The 23,088-nt window shown below is 39.9% G+C and overlaps 2 protein-coding genes across 8 annotated transcripts in view; one reads left to right on the top strand and one right to left on the bottom strand.

Moving 5' to 3' along the window:
* The window catches only part of HACL1 (2-hydroxyacyl-CoA lyase 1), a 51,376-nt gene extending 50,780 nt beyond the window's left edge, over positions 1-596 (bottom strand). For all 5 annotated transcript variants that reach the window (XR_009502842.1, XR_009502843.1, XR_009502841.1 and 2 more), the window contains exon 1: positions 111-596. Coding sequence is in view for 2 of the 5 variants with exons in the window: in XM_059920375.1 (XP_059776358.1) it covers positions 111-200 (90 nt within the window). In the remaining 3 variants the exon portion in view is untranslated. The remainder of the gene's footprint in view (positions 1-110) is intronic.
* BTD (biotinidase) overlaps positions 1-23,088 on the top strand; it is a 120,026-nt gene that overhangs the window by 51,217 nt on the left and 45,721 nt on the right. Inside the window, exon 1 of one of the 3 annotated variants that reach the window (XM_059920377.1) lies at positions 83-505. The exons of 1 other annotated variant lie outside the window; for it this stretch is intronic. The gene's annotated coding sequence lies outside the window, so the exon portion shown is untranslated. Of the gene's footprint in view, positions 1-82; positions 506-23,088 lie in introns of those variants that run through there. One more of the 3 variants, XM_059920378.1, reaches the window with a different exon arrangement.

A 23,088-nucleotide genomic window follows, 5' to 3' on the forward strand; every position in this document is an offset into this window, starting at 1 on the left:
CTCCAGCAAAGCTCCCTCCTGCCCGCCCCCGCCGCTTTCCCGTTTCCAAGACAACGTCTCGGCCCCGTCGGCTGCCGTAGGAGCCTTTCAATCAGGAAGGTCCAGCACACCTGTGTTTTCAGGGCCTGGGCGACGACTTCAGCACCAGACACCAGCCTCTCGCGTCCGTCGCTGCGCTCTGCCAAGTTACTTTCCGACATCTTCCACCTGAAGTTCGAGGCCCTCTCGCAGTGGACAGCAGGCTGACGCGGAGTCACCCAGCCAAACCAACCCCGGAGACACCAACTGTGGGGCCGCTCCTCTGAGTGAGGAGGAGGGCGACCCACCGTTTTAAACGGCGGGGAGGAGGAGGCGGGGCTGAAACCAGTCCGCTCGGGGTGAGGTGAGATGTAAACACACTCTCTCTCCTGTCACAACCGGGCCTTTTCCAGGGCCCTCCATTCGCGGCCGGCAGAGTGTCAGGAGGAGGCGGGACTAGCTGGAGGTGGAAGCCTGTGCCGAGCAGGTGAGAGGTCGAACCGCGGAGGCCTGTCGTCTTAGTCCGCCACCCGGAGCCATTTCGAGACCGCGTAGGGCGGGTGGTGCTTACGCAGAGTCGGGGCGGAAGGGGGGCTAGGGGCTTGGGCAGAAGGGGGCGTGGCGCGTGCTCCAGGCCCCGCCCCCGGACGCGGTGCTCTCGGGGCTGCGCGCTGTTTTCGCAAAGGCTGCTGGGACGCGGGTGACTGGGTGGCGCTTGGTGCGCGGCGGGGGTCGTTTTTGGGTTGCGTTGTCATTCTTCCGCGCCTTTTAGGCTCTAGGCTTTGACTTCCACGTTTTTTGGTTTGTACGCTCATATCTTTGTGGCTTTGCAATCCGTAAAGATTAATACCCGTCAATTAAATCCGTAAGCGGATGTGTACTCTTTACGCCGCGTCTTAGGGAAGGACACGTAATCTCCCAAGCGAGAGATAAAGTAACTTACCCAGAGCCATTGGACCAGACCGTGCTTCAGACTAACAGTCTTGGGCTCTATTCACTGTTAAGCCCTTTGGCCACAGGAGATAAGAGGAGCCCCTTGAGCCTAGTTACTTTTGACCGTTATTTTCTCTAACCCTTGCCAATAACCCTCCACTCTTGTCTTTACAAAGTCAGGAAATGGGGGGGTTTTGTGATTCTTAAGAGTCAGTCCCTCACCACAACCAGCTCCTGCAGCTGAGAACCCTTTTTTAAAAAAAAAAAGTTTACTGATTTAAAAAAAAGTCAGTAAATAGTTGATTTACAATGTTGTGTTAATTTCTGCTGTACAGCAAAGTGATTCATTATACATATATATGCATTCTTTTTCGTATTCTTTTCCATTATGGTTTATCACAGGACGAGAACCTTTTAAAACACATTTTTGAGTGAAAAAATGTCCTTACAATGTGTGATTTATGAGGCTGTGGCCTCAGGGTCATTAGACCATCTATCTGCTCAGTAGCAAACAAAATCGCCAATGGTAAGGAAGAGTGGAACTTTAAATTTTTGAGGATTTGGAGTGTTTTAAAGCAAAAAGACCAGTAATATGTGGAAAGTAAAGAAGAAGAGAGAGGAGTGGGTCATGGGTACTAAAATGAATGAAAAACATTAGAAGTGAAAGGATTTCTAAAGCCAGTGGGACCTTCCAAAAAGGTTTCCCCTCGAATTTCAAGCCCTAATGCCCACCCTGGCCCCGTTGGATATGGGTACCTAGCCTAAGGTAGTCCATCTAAGAGGGAGATTTCTTTGAAGTCTCAGAGTTCATCTAGAAAATAAATGCAGATCTTGCATTGTATTCCAGAATCTATCCATATTTTAATATAAAAGTGATCTTTTTATTGAGGTAAACATACACTTATATGTACAGATCTTAAATGAGTTTTGACAATTGTATATACCTATGTAACCACCACCCGAAATACAAATGACATTTTAAAATATTTACCTGTCAAATAAAATTGACATTCCAGAAAGATGCACAGTGCTCTTTGTGTGGCTTTGAATAGTCCTTGGTACAGTGTCTCCTGTCTCTGAGAAGCATAGACCCTATACCTCTCTACCATGTGGGATTGTTTATATCAGTACCTGTATGACGGTTTCTATCCCCAAGCATCAGAATCACTTGGAAAGCTTTTTAAACAAACAGTTGCTTGGGCACTACCCCATATCTTCTGAATCAGCATCTTAGGACAAATTAGGCACCTGTATTTTTTTAAAGCCGCTACCTAAATTTGATTTGCAGCCTGACTTGAGAACCACTATCTCTGTACTCATGCTAGAGGCATGAGTTAATAATTAAATGTGTGATTGCCTGTTACCAAAAACTGTTGCTTAATTTGGATTTATGGGTTCAAGGCTGGTTTGACATCAATAGCACAGACTGTGTAGATGGCAGTTAGTCAGTTCATGTGGACTTGTGTTCAAAGAAGAACTGTGTTCTTCTGTCCCAAAAGAGTCACTGACAGAATCACTCAGTATAAAGTGAGAACACTAAACTATGGATTGGAACAAATCCCCTGAATTCAGAATAACCAATTGTGCAAAGGGACAAATTCTCAACTGACTGGACTCTGCCCTTTAGCAGAGGGAGTCGGTGAGACTGTTGAAACTTGCTTCACCTTTACGGCTTTGAGTTCAGGGCCCAGCATTCCATGGTTCACTTGGGTCTGATGATTCAGCAAAAATCGTTTACTTTACTTTTCCACATATTACTGGTCTTTTTGCTGAGAGTCTCACCCCAAGATTTGCAGGCACTTGGAGCAACTGCTTTCAATCCAACGGCAATGACAGGATTCCAGGATTCTTTTGTAACTTACCCAAGGCCTTTTGTGCAGACATTGTAAGCATTAACCACGTTCTTTATTACTTTCATTGGTGGTAGGCATGGAATTTTATTTGTTTGTTTTGCCTTGTTTGTTTACTCATGGAAAGAGGTCAAAGGAGGAGTAAGTCTAGGTTTTTTTTTTTAACAGGAAAGGCTAAAGTAATGATTACATGCTCTCCAAAGAGCATACTGGTTACTGTATTTGTGGGCTCTGGACCTGAGATTATGAGGGAGATATTTGGTGGCTTTCTTACATCTGGGTGAAGAGAATATCCAGGCAACCAGGTCATTTCCTTAGAGGTGCAAAATAATACCTGGAGAAAATATACTTGCTAAAGATTTAAAACAGGCAGCTTCTACAGTAACTTCTTAGGCCCCAGAATTATAATATGTTTTAATTTCAGTAAACTAGCTGCTATGAAGACATAAGTGATTTATGTCAAATGGCTTAGAAGTCATAACATAGTATTTCTCCATATGCAAGTACTCCACACTCGGAGGTGGCCTGTGGCCTAGGGGTTGGTCAACCATCACGTATGAAACACGGTATCAGTTTTTAAATGTTTCCTGTTTTCATTTGTTTCTTCTGTTTTGCCATCAGCTTTCATTACAGCCCCTTCCTTTAGCTATTTTTTTAAAAAATAAATCTATTTATTTATTTATTGGCTGTGTTGGGTCTTTTTTGCTGCGTGCGAGCTTTCTCTAGTTATGGCAAGCGGGGGCTACTTTCCATTGCGGTGCGCGGGCTTCTCATTGCGGTGGCTTCTCTTGTTGCGGAGCATGGGCTCTAGGCACGCGGGCTCAGTAGTTGTGTCGCATGGGCTTAGTTGCTCCGTGGCATGTGGGATCTTCCCGGACCAGGGCTCGAACCCGTGTCCCCTGCATTGGCAGGCGGATTCTTAACCACTGCACCACCAGGAAGTCCCGATATTTTTTTTTATATATTTTTAATATATTTATATATACTTAAAGATGTCATTTATGACATCTTTCAGACACATGAATAAGAACAGAGATTAATACACACCCGTGTGTCCAGCGCTAGCTTAAGAAACACTTAACGAATAGAACGAAACCCCTATGTTTCCTTCCCCCATCACATCTCCTGCCCTGTGCCATAGAGGTAACCACTGTCTTGAATTTGGTGTTTATAATTCCCACCTGTGCATTCTTTAGGTGATTGGCATTTAGGTTGTTTTAAGCTTTTTAGTGTTATAAACAGTTTTCTTTGAATATTCTTGCATGTCTCCTTGTGCACAAGTGTGAGTTTTTATGTATATGTATCTAGCAGTGTTATCAGAGGGTAGGTTCTTGTCTCATAGCAGAAAGAATTCAGAGATGAGACAGGGAGGTCAAGAAAGCAAAGTGAGGATTTATTTAAGAGAAAGTATGCTCGCAAGGGAAGAGCAGGCAGTCTCAGGTGAGCAGCTGCACTGAGTTTCTTCAGCAAGCTGGTTTGTGGGGCGTAGAAATGAAGGGGTGGAATATTCACTGGGGAGGGAAGGGGTGGGCTCATATTCCCTGATTTTCCTCCCAGCTCCACCTTCCCGAGGGGAGGAGGGATTTCTGTCCTTATTTAGCCTTGATCGGAAGTGTCATGACATTGGTGCATGATGAGTACTTCTTATCTGCAAGGCTAATTTTATTGTAATGAGGGTATATTGAGCGAAAGGTTACATTCAGACACTGGAGATTCCCGCCTTTCCCCACCTTTCTTTGTCTCCAGGACACTTATCACCCCCCAAATGTGTGGTTTCCTGTCAGTCTGGAGGTTCCTGCTTTTCTTTGTCTGCCCAAGGACGCCCATTGTTTACAAGATGTATGGTTTCCTGCCATTTGGCCCCTGCTCCTCTTTCTCTGCTCGTATCTAGCTAACTGCCTGCTTTAACAGGGGTGGGTCATCATCAATTTTACTAGATATTACCAAATTGGTCTCAAAAGTTATTCTACCACTTTATACCCCTAACTTCTCTATATAAGAACTCCCCTTTCTCTGCACCCTCAATTGTGGAATTTAAAATTTTTTGCCAATTTGATGGTTGTGAAATGGATTTTCATTTCCATTTCCCTGACTACTAATGAAGATATCTAGATATAGATTATATAGTTATATATTTGGATTTACCATTGGGATTTCTTCTGTGAATTACCTGTTTATATCTTTTGTCCTTTATTGGATTGTTTATCTTTTTCTTATTTATTTGTACATGTTCTTTATATATTCTGGATACTTATTCTTCATCTTTTAACTTTGTTTATAGTTACTTTTGAGGTACAAAATTTTGTGTTTTTTCGGTGTGTGGTCACAACTGACAATTTTTCTTTTGGCTGTGACGCACAGCTTGCAGGATCTTAGTTCCCCAACCAGGAATTGGACCCATGTCCCCTGCAGTGGAAGTGTGGAGTCCTAACCACTGGACCACCAGGGAATTCCCACAACTGACAATTCTTTTCCTTTATTTTATACTCTTTGTATCTTGCTTGAAAAAACTTTCCCTAGGACTTCCCTGGTGGTGCAGTGGTTAAGAATCCACCTGCCAATGCAGGGGACACGGGTTCGATCCCTGGTCTGGGAAGATCCCACATGCCACGGAGCAACTAAGCCCATGCACCACAACTACTGAGCCTGTGCTCTAGAGCCCATGAGCCACAACTACTGAGCCCACGCACCTAGAGCCTATGCTCTGCAACAAGAGAAGCCACTGCAATAAGAAGCCCACGCTCCGCAACAAAGAGTAGCCCCTGCTCGCCGCAACTAGAGGAAGCTCACGCGCAGCAACGAAGACCCAACGCAGCCAAAAATAAATAAATAAAAATTTTAAAAAAAGAAAAAAAAAAACTTTCCCTAAACTGAGGTTATGTGGAGTTATTTTTCTATATTTTCATTAAAAAGTTTAGTTTTTTTATATTTAAGCCTCTTGGTCTCCCTGAAATTGATTTATATATATGATGAGAAGTAGCAATCCAGGGTTTTTTTCCATATAATATATATGTATATCAATTAGATTTTGATGTGTAATTAACCACTCTAAAACTCACTGACCTAAAACAACCACCATTTATTTAATTTATAATCCTGTGAGGCTGGGCTCAGCTGGGCTTCTTCATGTGTCTGTGGTCAGTTGCTAGTCAGCTAGGTCACTCTGCCACTGGAAGTTGACCCCTGGTCCCCAGCGGTGGCAGGCCTATCCCCACTGTGCCATATATCTTTCATCATTCAGCAGGCTTCCCTGGGCTTCTTTTATTGGCAGCAGGTTGCAAAAGGGGACAAATCCCATGGCAGAAGCCTTTGTGTGCCCATGTTTGCTAACATCACATTAGCCAAAGTAAGTTATAGGTAGAGCTCAGTCTCTGAGTGGGATGGCATTAATGTTACATGATAAAAGAAAATGAACACAGAGAGAGGAATAATTGCTAGCCATTTTTGTAGTCAATTTACTAAACTACCTGTTGTCCAAGCACCTTTGATGGTATAGTTCATTCTTATCCCAGTGATCCATAATGTTATCTATCAAGTTGCCATATATGTGTGGTCTGTCTCTGGACTCTCTGTTCTTTTCCTATCCCAACACTAGTCCTACACTATCTTAATTTCTATATTTTCAAAATAAGTCTTTATGTTGGTAGGACAAGTCCTTCTACTTTGTTCTTTTGAAACCATCTTATCTATTGTAATTAGTTTCCTATCACTGCTATAACAAATTACCACAAAATTAATGGCTTAAAACAACATAAATTTATTATTTTAACAGTTCTGTAGTTCAGAAATCTGAAATGGGGTTCACTGGGATAACAGCAAGGTGTTGGCAGGAGCACATTCCTTTCTGGAGGCTCTAGGAGAGAATCCATGCCTTTCTCCTTCTAGCTTCTAGAGGCCTCTCAAGTTCTTGGCTCCATCTTCAAAGTGAGCAGTATCAGGCCAAGTCCTTCTCATGTTGCCATCCCTCTGGTTCTCCTTCTTCTGCTTCCCTCTTTCACTCCTAAGGATACTGGTGATCACATTAAGTTTACCTGGATAATGCGGGATAATCTCCCTATCTCAGAGTCAGCTTATTAGCAACCTTAATTCCCCTTTGCCATGTAACCTAACATACTCACAGATTCTAGGGATTAGGATGTGAACATCTTTGCAGGGTCATTATTCTGCCTCTAGGTTTATTCTTAGCCTTTTTCTCTTTTGTACATATTATAGAATCAGTTTATCGAATTCCATGAAATACTCATTGGAATTACATTGTTCATAAATTAATTTGGATAGAACAGGATCTTTATATTGAGTCTATCTTGCCATGAGCATTATATATCTTTCCATTTATTTTACTCTTCCTTAATCTTTTAATTAAAATATTTTATTATGTTTATTTCTAAGTATCTTACTGTTATTTGCATTTTCTAGTTTTGGGGGGCTGATGTATTAGAATGCAATTAATTTTCTTATGCTGGTCTTAAATTTAACTACTGTATTTTCTTTTTTTTTTCATTTTTTAAACATCTTTATTGGAATATAATTGCTTTACAATGGTGTGTTAGTTTCTGCTTTATAACAAAGTGAATCAGTTATACATATACATATGTTCCCATATCTCTTCCTTCTTGCATCTCCCTCCCTCCCACCCTCCCTATCCCACCCCTCTAGGTGGTCACAGAGCACCGAGCTGATCTCCCTGTGCTATGCGGCTGCTTCCCACTAGCTATCTATTTTACATTTGGTAGTGTATGTATGTCCATGCCACTCTCTCACCCTGTCACATCTTACCCCTCCCCCTCCCCATATCCTTAAGTGCATTCTCTAGTAGGTCTGTGTCGTTATTCCCGTCTTGCCACTAGGTTCTTCATGACCTTTTTTTTTTTTCCCCTTAGATTCCATATATATGTGTTAGCATACGGTATTTGTTTTTCTCTTTCTGACTTACTTCACTCTGTATGACAGGCTCTAACTCCATCCACCTCACTACAAATACCTCCATTTCATTTCTTTTTATGGCTGAGTAATATTCCATTGTATATACGTGCCACATCTTCTTTATCCATTCATCTGTCGATGGACACTTAGGTTGCTTCCATGTCCTGGCTACTGTAAATAGAGCTGCAATGAACATTGTGGTACATGACTCTTTTTGAATTATGGTTTTCTCAGGGTATATGCCCAGTAGTGGGATTGCTGGGTCGTATGGTAGTTCTATTTTTAGTTTTTTAAGGAACCTCCATACTGTTCTCCATAGTGGCTATATCAATTTACATTCCCACAAACACTGCAAGAGGGTTCCCTTTTCTCCACACCCTCTCCAGCATTTATTGTTTCTAGATTTCTTGATGATGGCCATTCTGACCGGTGTGAGATGATATCTCATTGTAGTTTTGATTTGCATTTCTTTAATGATTAATGATGTTGAGCATTCTTTCATGTGTCTCTTGGCAATCTGTATATCTTCTTTGGAAAAATGTCTATTTAGGTCTTCTGCCCATTTTTGGATTGGGTTGTTTGTTTTTTTGTTATTGAGGTGCATGAGCTGCTTGTAAATCTTGGAGATTAATCCTTTGTCAATTGCTTCATTTGCAAATATTTTCTCCCATTCTGAGGGTTGTCTTTTGGTCTTGTTTATGGTCTCCTTTGCTGTGCAAAAGCTTTTAAGTTTCATTAGGTCCCATTTGTTTATTTGTGTTTTTATTTCCATTTCTCTAGGAGCTGGGTCGAAAAGGATCTTGCTGTGATTTATGTCATAGAGTGTTCTGCCTATGTTTTCCTCTAAGAGTTTGATAGTGTCTGGCCTTACACTTAGATCTTTAATCCATTTTGAGTTTATTTTTCTGTATGGTGTCAGGGAGTGTTCTAATTTCATACTTTTACATGTACCTGTCCAGTTTTCCCAGCACCACTTATTGAAGAGGCTGTCTTTTCTCCACTGTATATGCTTGCCTCCTTTATCAAAGATAAGGTGACCATATGTGCATGGGTTTATCTCTGGGCTTTCTATCCTGTTCCATTGATCTATATTTCTGTTTTTGTGCCAGTACCAAACTGTCTTGATTGCTGTAGCTTTGTAATATAGTCTGAAGTCAGGGAGCCTGATTCCTCCAGCTCCATTTTTCATTCTCATGGTTGCTTTGGCTATTCGGGGTCTTTTGTGTTTCCATACAAATTGTGAAATTTTTTGTTCTAGTTCTGTGAAAAATGCCATTGGTAGTTTGATAGGGATTGCATTGAATCTGTAGATTGCTTTGGGTAGTATAGTCATTTTCACAATGTTGATTCTTCCAATCCAAGAACATGGTATATCTCTCCATCTATTTGTATCATCTTTAATTTCTTTCATCAGTGTCTTATAATTTTCTGCATACAGGTCTTTTGTCTCCTTAGGTAATTTTATTCCTAGGTATTTTATTGTTTTTGTTGCAATGGTAAATGGGAGTGTTTTCTTAATTTCACTTTCAGATTTTTCATCATTGGTGTATAGGAATGCAAGAGATTTCTGTGCATTAATTTTGTATCCTGCTACTTTACCAGATTCATTGATTAGCTCTAGTAGTTTTCTGGTAGCATCTTTAGGATTCTCTATGTATAGTATCATGTCATCTGCAAACAGTGACAGCTTTACTTCTTCTTTTCCGATTTGGATTCCTTTTATTTCTTTTTCTTCTCTGATTGCTGTGGCTAACACTTCCAAAACTATGTTGAATAACAGTGGTGAGAGTGGGCAACCTTGTCTTGTTCCTGATCTTAGTGGAAATGGTTTCAGTTTTTCACCATTGAGGACAATGTTGGCTGTGGGTTTGTCATATATGGCCTTTATTATGTTGAGGTAAGTTCCCTCTATGCCTACTTTCTGCAGGGCTTTTATCATAAATGGGTGTTGACTTTTGTCGAAAGCTTTCTCTGCATCTATTGAGATGATCATATGGTTTTTCTCCTTCAATTTGTTAATATGATGTGTATCACGTTGATTGATTAGCGTATATTGAAGAATCCTTGCATTCCTGGAATAAACCCCACTTAATCATGGTGTATGATCCTTTTAATGTGCTGTTGGATTCTGTTTGCTAGTATTTTGTTGAGGATTTTTGCATCTTTGTTCATCAGTGATATTGGCCTGTAGTTTTCTTTTTTGTGACATCTTTGTCTGGTTTTGATATCAGGGTGATGGTGGCCTCGTAGAATGAGTTTGGGAGTGTTCCTCCCTCTGCAATATTTTGGAAGAGTTTGAGAAGGATAGGTGTTAGCTCTTCTCTAAATGTTTGATAGAATTCACCTGTGAAGCCATCTGGTCCTGGGCTTTTGTTTGTTGGAAGATTTTAAATCACAGTTTCAATTTCAGTGCTTGTGATTGTTCTGTTCATATTTTCTATTTCTTCCTGGTTCAGTCTCGGCAGTTTGTGCATTTCTAAGAATCTGTCCATTTCTTCCAGGTTGTCCATTTTATTGGCATAGAGTTGCTTGTAGTAATCTCTCATGTTTGTTTGTATTTCTGCAGTGTCAGTGGTTACTTCTCCTTTTTCATTTCTAATTCTATTGATTTGAGTCTTCTCCCTTTTTCTCTTGATGAGTCTGGCTAATGGTTTATCAATTTTGTTTACCTTCTCAAAGAACCAGCTTTTAGTTTTATTGATCTTCACTATTGTCTCCTTCATTTCTTTTTCATTTATTTCTGATCTGATCTTTATGATTTCTTTCCTTCTGCTAGCTTCGGGGTTTTTTTGTTCTTCTTTCTCTAATTGCTTTAGGTGCAAGGTTAGGTTGTTTATTCGAGATGTTTCCTGTTTCTTGAGGTAGGCTTGTATTGCTATAAATTTCCCTCTTAGCACTGCTTTTGCTGCATCCCATAGGTTTTGGGTCGTCGTGTCTCCATTGTCATTTGTTTCTAGGTATTTTTTGATTTCCCCTTTGATTTCTTCAGTGATCACTTCATTATTAAGTAGTGTATTGTGTAGCCTCCATGTGTTTGTATTTTTTACAGATCTTTTCCTGTAATTGATATCTAGTCTCATAGCATTGTGGTCGGAAAAGATACTTGATACGATTTCAATTTTCTTAAATTTACCAAGGCTTGATTTGTGACCCAAGATATGATCTATCCTGGAGAATGTTCCATGAGCACTTGAGAAAAATGTGTGTTCTGTTGTTTTTGGGTGGAATGTCCTATAAATATCAATTAAGTCCATCTTGTTTAATGTATCATTTAAAGCTTGTGTTTCCTTATTTATTTTCATTTTGGATGATCTGTCCATTGGTGAAAGTGGGGTGTTAAAGTCCCCTACTATGATTGTGTTGCTGTCGATTTCCCCTTTTATGGCTGTTAGTATTTGTCTTATGTATTGAGGTGCTCCTATGTTGGGTGCATAAATATTTACAATTGGTATACCTTCCTCTTGGATCGATCCCTTGATCATTATATAGTGTCCTTCTTTGTCTCTTGTAATAGTCTTTATTTTAAAAGTCTATTTTGGGGCTTCCCAGGTGGCGCAGTGGTTGAGAATTCGCCTGCCAGTGCAGGGGACACGGGTTCGAGCCCTGGTCTGGGAAGATCCCACATGCCGCGGAGCGACTAGGCCCGTGAGCCACAATTGCTGAGCCTGCGCGTCTGGAGCCTGTGCTCCGCAACAAGAGAGGCCGCGATAGTGAGAGGCCCGTGCACTGCAATGAAGAGTGGCCCCCGCTTGCCGCAAATGGAGAAAGCCCTGGCACAGAAACGAAGACCCAACACAGCCATAAATATAAAAATAAATAAATAAATTAAAAGTCTATTTTGTCTGATATGAGAATTGCTCCTCCAGCTTTCTTTTGATTGCCATTTGCATGGACTATCTTTTTCCATCCCCTCACTTTCAGTCTGTATGTGTCTCTAGGTCTGAAGTGGGTCTCTTGGAGACAGCATATATATGGGTCTTGCTTTTGTATCCATTCAGCCAGTCTGTGTCTTTTGGTGGGAGCATTTAATCCATTTACATTTAAGGTAATTATCAATATGTATGTTCCTATTCCTGTTTTCTTAAATGTTTTGGGTTATTGTATTGTTATTGTAGGTGTTTTCCTTCTCTTGTGTTTCTTGCCTAGAGAAGTTCCTTTAGCATTTGTTGTAAGGCTGGTTTGGTGGTGCTGAACTCTCTCAGCTTTTGCTTGTCTGTAAAGGTTTTAATTTCTCCATCGAATCTGAATGAGATCCTTGCTGGGTAGAGTAATCTTGGTTGTAGGTTTTTCTCCTTCATCACTTTAAGTATATCCTGCCACTCCCTTCTGGCTTGCAGGGTTTCTGCTGAAAGATCAGCTGTTAACCTTATGGGGATTCCCTTGTGTGTTATTTGTTGTTTTTCCCTTGCTGCTTTTAATATGTTTTCTTTATATTTAATTTTTGATAGTTTGATTAATATGTGTCTTGGCATGTTTCTCCTTGGATTTATCCTGTATGGGACTCTCTGTGCTTCCAGGACTTGATTAACTATTTCCTTTCCCATATTAGGGAAGTTTTCAACTATAATCTCTTCAAATATTTTCTCAGTCCCTTTCTTTTTCTCTTCTTCTTCCGGGACCCCTATAATTCCCATGTTGGTGCGTTTAATGTTGTCCCAGAAGTCTCTGAGACTGTCCTCAGTTCTTTTCATTCTTTTTTCTTTATCCTGCTCTGCAGTAGTTATTTCCACCATTTTATCTTCCAGGTCACTTATCCTTTCTTCTGCCTCAGTTATTCTGCTATTGATCCCATCTAGAGTATTTTTAATTTCATTTATTGTGTTTTTCATCGTTGCTTGGTTCCTCTTTAGTTCTTCTACGTCCTTGTTAAATGTTTCTTGCATTTTGTCTATTCTATTTCCAAGATTTTGGATCATCCTTACTATCATTATTCTGAATTCTTTTTCAGGTAGACTACCTATTTCCTCTTCATTTGTTAGGTCTGGTGTGTTTTGACCCTGCTCCTTCATCTGCTGTGTGTTTTTCTGTCTTCTCATTTTGCTTATCTTACTGTGTTTGGGGTCTCCTTTTCACAGGTTGCAGGTTCGTAGTTCCCGTTGTTTTTGGTATCTGTCCCCAGTGGCTAAAGTTGGTTCAGTGGGTTGTGTAGGCTTCCTGGTGGAGGGAACTAGTGCCTGTGTTCTGGTGGATGAGGCTGGATCTTGTCTTTCTGGTGGGCACGTCCACGTCTGGTGGCGTGTTTTGGGGTGTCTGTGGCCTTATTGTGATTTTAGGCAGCCTCTCTGCTAATGGATGGGGCTGTGTTCCTGTCTTGCTAGTTGTTTAGCATAGGGTGTCCAGCACTGTAGCTTGCTGGTCATTGAGTGAAGCTGGGTCTTGATGTTGAGCTGGAGATCTCTGAGAGATTTTTGCCATTTGGTATTACGTGGAGCTGGGAGGTCTCTTGTGGATCAATGTCCTGAAGTTGGCTCTCCCACCTCAGAGGCACAGCCCTGATGCCTGGCTGGAGCACCAAGAGCCTTTCATCCACACGGCCGACCTGCGGTCCCCAGGACTGTCGTGGCTTCGGCTGCCGGGGCCCCTCCAGAGCCGGCAGCCTCAGTGAGGCCGCCCTCCCCTCTGGCTCCGGGGCACTTCTGTGACGGCGGAGGGAAGAAACCCCGAGCCGGGAGTTCCAGCTCTGTGGAAACACGGGCTCCATTCTGGGCGAGGAGGTGGGACCGCTCTCTGTATTTTCTTCTTAATTATAATTTGCTTATAGATTCCCTTGGGTTTCTTTGTAGATAATCATATCATTAATGAAAGTTTTGTTTCTTCTTTTCCTATTCTTATATCTTTTATACTTCTTTTTCTTTTTTAACATTCCTAAATTTATTTTATTTTTATTTTTTAAAAGTTATACTCCATTTATAATTATTATAAAATATTGGCTATATTCCCTGTGTTGTACAATATATCCTTGTAGCTTCCTTTATACATAATAGTTTGTACCTCTTAATGCCCCTTCCCTCTTCCCTCTCCCCACTGGTAACCACTAGTTTGTCCTCTACATCTCTGAGTTTTACTTCTTTTTTGTTATATTCACTAGTTTATTGTATTTTTTAGATTCCACATATAAGTTATATCACACAGTATTTGTCTTTCTCTGTCTGACTTATTTCACTTGACGTAATACTCTCCAAGTCCATCCATGTTGTTGCAAATGGCAAAACTGCATTCTTTTATGTGGCTGAGTAGTATTCCATTGTGTGTGTGTATGTATGTGTGTATATATATACACACACACACCACATCTTCTCTATCTGTTCATATGTTGGACACTTAGGTTGCTTCCATATCTTAGCAACTGTAAATAGTGCTGCTGTGAACACTGGGGTGCTTGTATCTTTTTGAAATTAGTGTTTTTGGTTTTTTTAGATATATATACCCCCAGGAGTGGAATTGCTGGGTCATATGGTCGTTTTATTTTTGTTTTTTTGAGGACCCTCCCTACTCTTTTCCACAGTGGTTATACCAATTAACATTCCCACCAACAGTGTACAAGGATTCCCTTTCTCCACATCCTCACCACATTTGTTATTTGTGTTCTTTTTGATGATAGCCATTCTAACAGGTGTAAAGTGATATCTTATTGTGGTTTTGATTTGCGTTTTCCTGATGATTAGTGATGTTGAACATCTTTTCATGTGCCTGTTGGCCATCTGCATTTCTTCTTTGGATATACTTCTTTTTCTTATCTTATTGCACTGGCTAAGACCTCCTGTACAATATAGATAAGAAGCACTGATAAGTCACATTTTAATTTCCTTTAATTTATTAATGTGGTGAATTAAGTTGATACACTTTCTCGTATTAAATGATCCATTATTCTTGTGATAAACCCAACTTGGTCATGATGATTTTCTTCTTAGACATTGCTTAGTTAGTTTGCTATTATTTTTATTTAAGGCTTTCTGCATTTGTGTTTAAGAGTGAGAGTCAACCATTATTTTCCTTTCTTAAACTATCCTTATCTAGCTTGGGTTTCAAGGTTATACTGTCTTTTAAAAATTTTCAGAATAGTTTGTATAAAATATGTATGTATAAATATGTTTGTATAAAAAAGATACAGTATGTGTCTTTCCCTTGAATGGGAGAATTCCACTGAAAAATATACCAGTATTGATGCCTTTAGAGAGAATCTTTGATAATTTAATTTTTCTTTTTTTTTTGAAGATTTTTTTTTTTTTCATGTGGACCATTTTTTTTTAAGTCTTTATTGAGTTTGTTACAATAGTGCTTCTGTTTTGGTTTTTTGGCCCCAAGGCATGTGGGAGCTTAGCTCCCCAACCAGGGATCGAACCCGCACGCCCTGCCTTGGAAGGCAAAGTCCTAACCCCTGGACCACCAGGGAAGTCCCAAAAATTTAATTTTTCTTCGGTAATTGGTCAGCTTCATTTTTCTATCTTTTTTGGACTTAGTTTTGGTAAGTTTTATTTTCCTAGAAAATTGTGCGTTTCATCCACATATCCCTTTAACATACATTTGTTCTAGGGCATCCAATAATCAGTTCTAAAATTTTTGTTGTAATCACAGTTATGTTCCCTTTTAATTTTTTCATGTTCATGTGTGTATTTGTTTACTTTTCTCCTTGATCAGTCTTGATGGAGTCTTGTTTATTTCATTAGTCTTTTCAGAGAATCGTTTTCTACCCAAGGCTTCTTGGCAAAATGGCCACTTCCAGAGCTGAGCCAGGAAATGTACACAATAAGGTTGGGACATCTTTTAATGTTAGATTACAAAAAAGGTATTGGAAACTATTAGGGTAATGTAGGATGAGTTTCAATAATGATAATAATTGCAATGGAAAGAAATCCATGAAATATGTTTAAATCCATGAGTTCATAATATTTTAAAAAAATTGGTCACCTTCAGAAAATAATAGAGATACCAGTTTCTTATCTTGAAAACTGATTTTAAAAAGAAGGGGAGGGACTTCCCTGGTGGCGCAGTGGTTGGGAATCCACCTGCCAATTCAGGGGACATGGGTTTGAACCCTGGTCCGGGAAGATCCCACATGCAGCAGAGCAACTAAGCCCATGTGCCACAACTACTGAGCCTGCGCTCTAGAGCCCGGAGGCCACAACTACTGAGCCCACGTGCCACAACTACTGAAGCTCACGCGCCTAGAGCCTGTGCTGTGCAACAAGAGAAGCCACCGCAATGAGAAGCCTGTGCACCGTAAGAAAGAGTAGCTCCCACTCACCACAACTAGAGAAAGCCTGCGCGCAGCAACGAAGACCCAAGACAGCCAAAAATAAATGAATAAAAAATAAAATTAAAATAAATAAAAATAAAAAGAATGGGAGAGAAGCAATCCCACTCCTAGGCATATACCCGGAGAAAACCGTAATTCTAAAAGATACATGCACCCCGAAGTTCATTGCAGCAGTATTTACAATAGCCAGGACATGGAAGTAACCTAAATATCCATCAACAGAGGATGGATAAAGAAGATGTAGTACATATATACAATGGAATATTAGCCATAAAAAAGAACAAAATAGTGCCATTTGCAGCCACATGGATGGACCTAGAGATTGTCATACTGAGTGAAGTAAGTCAGATACAGAAAGACAAATATCGTATGATATTACTTATATGTGGAATCTAAAAAAAGGGTACAGATGAACTTATTTACAAAACAGAAGTACAGTCACAGATGTAGAAAACAAGCTTATGGTTACCAGGGGATAAGGGGGCAGGGATGAATTGGGAGATTGGGATTGACATATACACACTACTATATATAAAATAGATAACTAACAAGGAACTACTATATGCACAGGTAACTCTACTCAATACTCTGTGATGTCCTATATGGGAAAAGAATCTTAAAAAAGAGTGGATATATGTGTATGTATAACTGATTCACTTTGCTGTATACCTGAAACTAATACAACATTGTAAATCAACTATACTCCAATAAAAATTTTTAAAAATTAAAAAAAAAAAGAATGGGAGAGAGAATCTAGCATTTATCCTGCCTTTCCTGTATGAACTGTACCATTAGATAACCAAATAGTAGATAAAATAAAATACCTCTTTTTAAAAAGTATTCCAATTAATGAATAAAAATGAAATGATAGAATTAGAATACCAGCATTTTGCAATCCCCAACGAATAGAAAATAGTATTAAGGGTTAATGTTTTGTGCTAAGATCATAAAAAGAGAGTCAGACATAAGCCTCATGTTGAAAGAACATACTACCACCATAGTCTTCCTAAAAGGATGGAACCTGAGTCCAGTACAATCTCTGGATTCAGCTGTCGATTTGCAAGAAGTACCAAGGAAAGGGGAAAAGTTTGAGTCTTACCATGCATGTGCAAGCAAAATCCATTCTGTTGGAAAATCTACAGGTCAAATGACCAGGCTTCTTCAACAGGCTGATTTTTTTTTTTAATTAATTAATTATTTTTAGCTGTGTTGGGTCTTCGTTTCTGTGCGAGGGCTTTCTCTAGTTGCGGCAAGCGGGGGCCACTCTTCATCGCGGTGCGTGGGCCTCTCACTATCGTGGCCTCTTTTGTTGCGGAGCACAGGCTCCAGACGCGCAGGCTCAGTAGTTGTGGCTCACGGGCCTAGTTGCTCCGCGGCATGTGGGATCTTCCCAGACCAGGGCTCGAACCTGTGTCCCCTGCATTAGCAGGCAGATTCTCAACCACTGCACCACCAGGGAAGCCCGAACAGGCTGATTTTAAGGAAATAAAAGGAATGGGAAAGGAACCTATAGATTAAAAGAGACTTAAAGGATATATCAATTTTTTTTAATTGGGAAGACTAAACTATACTGCCTAAGGATATACATTAGGTGATAAAGCTTTATTTATTTTTTAAAGGAAGTGATAACTATAAAAATCAGGGTAATGGTTACTTGGCCAATTATGGGTAGAATTGCCAGATTTAGAAAAACAAAATGAACAAAACAGGACACCCAGGACTCTCAGCTAAATTTGAATTTCAGGTAAATAATGAATAATTTTTCAGCGTATGTTCCAACATCCAAACTCAAACTTAACTGTGCCTCCTATATTTTATCTGGCAAAATCTTGATTTTATTCAAGATGGTAATGCAGCTTACTCTCCAGCCTTCCTTATAGCTCAGAGTGGTCATGAGTTCCCTTGTTGGCCAGAGCAATTTTTTTTTTTTTTTGGCCACGCTGCGTGGCTTGCAGGATCTTATTTCCCTGACCAGGGATGGAACCTGGGCCACGGCAGTGAAAGTGCCGAGTCCTTACCACTGGACTGCCAGGGAATTCCCTGGCCAGAGCAATTTAAATGAAGTCAGTGGGCAGGGCTTTGGGGAAAGCTGATTGAACCGGCAGATACCCTCCTACTCTTCCACGCAGCATGGCATTGGACTTGTAGCAGTCTTCTTGCGACCACAAGGTGACTCTGAAGATGGTAGCTGCTGCATGCTGAGGACAGAGAAGCACAGAGAGGAAGATCCGGGATTCTAGATAACATCGTGGAACTTTGTTATATTTTGTTATCAGAATTTCCTCACTTCATTAGAAAAACTTTTCTTCTTTTACTATGTTCTGGTACACTGAGTAGCATTGGGATTATCTGCTCCTTTATAATCTGGAAGAATTCCTCTGGAAACTGTCTGGGCCTGCTTTGAGGGTGGAGGATGGGAAGGGAATAGTTGTATGATAACTTTGTTATTTCTTCTGTGATTGTTGGCTTGATTCAGTTTTCTCTTTTAACTGGAGTAAGTTTTGATAAAATACATTTTCCTAGGAAATTATCCATTTTATCTAAACTTTCAAGTTTATCAGTATGTAATTGAATGAGGAGCTTGTTTCTTATTCTTTTAATTTCTCCTTCATTTGTAGATATTTCCTCCTTATTGTTACCCATTTTGTATATGTTCTTTTTTTTTTTTCCCTTAATTAGGTTAGATGATGATTTATCTATATGTTTGGGTTTTTTCCAAAGAACAACTTCTTGGACTTATTTAGTCTATCATTTTCTGTCTGCTAATTTATCAATTTCCACTTTTGTTTCCTTTCTTCTGCTTTCCTGCACACTGCACTACTCTTTCCCCCATTCCTACCCACATTTTTTTGTTTTATCATTTCTGTGTTGTCAGAGTCGAAAACATTTGTATTGTGTTCTATAAACATATTCTTCATATTTATTTTATATTTAAGGATCAGTGTCAGTTCATTCACCATATTTTTTTTTTAATTTTTTAATTTTTTAAATTTTTGGCTGAGTTGGGTTTTCATTGCTGCGTGCGGGCTTTCTCTAGTTGCGGCAAGCGAGGGCTACTCTTCATTGTGGTGCACGGGCTTCTCATTGCGGTGGCTTCTCTTGTTGCAGAGCATGGGCTCTAGGCGCGTGGACTTCACTAGTTGCAGCATGCAGGTTCAGTAGTTGTGACCGATGGGCCCTAGAGCCTGTGGGCTTCAGTAGTTGCAGTGCATGGGCTCAGTAGTTGCAGCGCATGGGCTCTGGGGTGCACGGGATTCAGTAGTTGTGGCACATGGGCTCAGTAGTTGTGGCTCACAAGCTCTAGAGCGCAGACTCAGTAGTCATAGAGCACTCAGTAGTCATAGAGCACAGGCTTAGTGCTCCACAGCACATGGGATCTTCCTGGACCAGGGATCGAACCCGTGTCTCTTGCATTGGCAGGCAGATTCTTATCCACTGTGCCACCAGGGAAGTCCCACACCATATTTTTTAAATTACCTCTTGGTTGGCAGTTTATCCTATATGAATTTTTTCAAGAAAGACTGATGGGACTTCCCTGGTGGCGCAGTGGTTAAGAATCCTCCTGCCAATGCAGGGGACACGGGTTTGATCCCTGGTCTGGGAAGATTCCACGTGCTGCAGAGCAACTAAGCCTGTGCGCCACAACTACTGAAGCCCGCACACCCTAGAGTCCGAGCTCTGCAACAAGAGAAGCCACCGCAGTGAGAAGCCCGCACAGTGCAACGAAGAGTAGCCCCCGCTCACCACAACTAGAGAAAGCCCACGCGCAGCAACGAACACTCAACGCAGCCAAAAAAAAAAAAAAGACTGATAAAAATAACATTCCCTGAGTTGTCAAACCTATTATCTCTGATTTTTATACTTCAAACACAGTTTGGCATAGAATAAAATTCCTGGTTCATATTTTCTTTTTTCAAAAGGACTCTATGTAGGCTTTTACTAACATTGATGTTATTGTGGTGAAGTCTGAGGATAGCCTGATTTTTTGCCCTTATAAATGCCCTTGATCTTTTTATTTGGCTTCCAAAGTGATTCTTATTTAACTTTGAAGGTCAGGAATTTTACTAAGCTATGTACTGGTATTGACATTTTGTCCCTTTTTTTCCTGAGTTTGGTGTGTCCTTTCAATGTATAAATTCAAATCTGCTTTTCTTTATGGAAAGTTTTCTTCAATTACATCTTTAAATAATTTTCCTCTTCCATTATGTATTATCTATTGTTTGTAACAAATTACCACACATTTAGTAGCTTAAAATATGACACATTTATTATCTCATAGTTTCAGTGGTCAAGGAGTCTGAGCATGGCTTAACTGCCTCCTCTGCTCAGGACCTCAGAAGACTACAGTGAAGGTGTCAGCTGGGTTCACAGTTTCATCAGAGGCTGAGTCCTCTTCCAAGCTCAACTGGTTTTTGGAAGAATAATTTCCTTGCAACTGTAGAACTCCTGGTGGCTTTATTCTTCAAGGACAGCAGGAGAGAAAGTGTCTGACCTCAGGAAAGACTTCAGTTCCTCTTTTAAAGTCTTTCACCTGATTAGGTCAGGCCCACTCAGGATAATCTTTTAAATAACTCAGAATTAGCTGATTTGGAATTTTAATTACATATGTGAAACCTGTTCACCTTTGTCATATTCTATTGGCTGGAAGCAAAGCATAGTTTCTACCTGCACTCAAGGGAAGGGTATCACCTTAGGGTTTGTCCACCACACATTATTTCCCTTTTCTTTTATGGATTTCCCAATTATGTATATATTGGCTCTCATTCACCAGCCCTCCCTATCTATCATTTTCTCTAGACTGCTTTGCAATTCTGTATTTCCATTCGTGTCGCTCACTTTCTCATTCCTGACCTCTTTGTCACTTATGTTATTTACAGCATCATCTGATTCTTTTGTGCAGTTTCCATACTTGCTTTAATTTCTTTTTTTAAAATTTAAGTCAATATTTTAAACTGAGGTATAATTGACATATAAAATTATATTAGTTTCAGGTGTACAACATAAGGATTTGATATTTGTGTACATTACTAAATGATCACCACAGTAAGTCTAGTTAACATTGTCACCATACATAATTACAAATACATTTTTATGGTGAGAACTTTTAAGATCTACTCTCTTAGCACCTTTCAGATATGCAGTACTGTATTATTAGGTGTAGTCACCATGCTGTACATTACACCCCATGACTTACTTATAACTGGAAGTATGCCTTAATTTCTTTGATGGCTTTATTTTTTTTTCTGCTTCTGTCTTGAGCTCTCCCAGATAACATTTCATTTCCCCCACTCCCTGTTCTCCTTCCCCCACCTCCTCTCTCCTCCCCTTTCCCTCCCCTCTTTCTCTTCCTTTTTATTTATTTATTTATTTATTTTTAAAATATTTGAGTGGAAGTTTTTTTTAAATTTTATTTATTTATTTATTTATTTATTTTGGCTGTGTTGGGTCTTCGTTTCTGTGCGAGGGCTTTCTCTAGTTGCGGCGAGCGGGAGCCACTCTTCATCGCGGTGCACGGGCCTCTCACTGTCGTGGCCTCTCTTGTTGTGGCTCACGGGCCTAGTTGCTCCACGGCATGTGGGATCTTCCCAGACCAGGGCTCGAACCCATGTCCCCTGCATTGGCAGGCAGATTCTCAACCAGTGCGCCACCAGGGAAGCCCCTCTCTTCCTTTTTAAAATGGTTCTGTGCTTGGTGGTTTTTTGTGGTTTTGTCTTGTAAACCAATTGTTTGGGGTTTTTTCATTCATGGCAGAATGTTTGGTCACAATTTTTATGTGCTTTGTGGCAGTTTTCTGGACAGTAATCTTAGTTTGCTTTTCATGAAGTATCTTTTTAAAATTTAATTTAATTAATTAATTAATTTTGGCTGTGCCATGTGGCTTGTGGGATCCTAGCTCCCCAACCAGGAATTGAACCTGGGCCCTCGGCAGTGAAAGCACAGAGTCCTAACCACTGGACCACCAGGGAATTCCCTTTTGTAATATATTTTACCTGATCTTGCCCTTTTTTTTACTTATTCATTTTTGAGTGAGAGTTTTTCCTGGACTGTTTATTTGCAGGAGATTTATGTGGGAGGTGAACAAGACCATTCTGAGTTGATAGTTATTTACCTTCAGCACTTTGAAGATCATATTTTTAGCTCCATGGTTGGTCTTGAAAAGTCTGCTGTTCTTCAAATCACCATGACTTTGAAAATAATCTCTTATCCCTCTGGTTGCTTCTAAGACTTTTTTTTTTTTTTTTTTTTAGTATTTGGTGTTCTGAAGTTACTTTATGATATGAATAGGTATAGGGTTCTTTCTGATTATCCTGAATCTGTGGATTCTGTGTTTCATTGATGTGGAAAATTATTCCTTCAAATATATGTCATTTCCTTTATTTCCTCCTTCTGAAATTCCATTTAGAAATATAATGCAACATCATCCATATCTTCCATGTCTTTTATCCTTTTTTTCATTTCTGTCATCTCTCTGGTACATTCTAAGCAAAAATTTCTTCAGCTCTAAATCCCATGGCACAGAATCTCTCCATCTGGTTTTATTTGACAGTATTTTATTGTTTTATCTGTCTTAGATTCCACTGGAAACTTCTTTAATCATCTCAAATGTACTCATTTGATAATCTGTGCTAGATACTGTCATCTGAAGTTGTTGGGGGTCTGATTTGCTGTGTTCTTTTCTCTTCCATTATAGTTTCTTTTGCATGATAGTTTGCTTCCTTGCATGTTCAATAATTTTGGATTGTGAGCTCGTGATTATGTGAAGATGAGCTCCTTTAGAGAGGATGTGGATTAGCTTTGCTAAGCACCTGAAGACCATTTTGTGTTCATTTCTTAGCTTGAGGGTTACCTGGGTCATGTACGTCTGTGAATTTGAATCCTAAACCCACATAAGGAAACCTTTGTTATAACTTCTCAGGGGATACTTTTTCCCCCCTTCAAAACCCAAGATGAGATGTACCAGTTTCTATGTCAGATAGTTACTTTTGCTGGCAGGCAGCTGTTTATATGTTTGTCTGACATATCATTATTGCATTATTGCACTGGGCATTGCATTATTATTTGGATAATATCATTATTACCCAAAGTTTGTAGTTTACATTAGGATTC

The sequence above is a fragment of the Balaenoptera ricei genome, chromosome 4 (assembly GCF_028023285.1).
Source record: "Balaenoptera ricei isolate mBalRic1 chromosome 4, mBalRic1.hap2, whole genome shotgun sequence".
Lineage (NCBI taxonomy): Eukaryota > Metazoa > Chordata > Mammalia > Artiodactyla > Balaenopteridae > Balaenoptera > Balaenoptera ricei.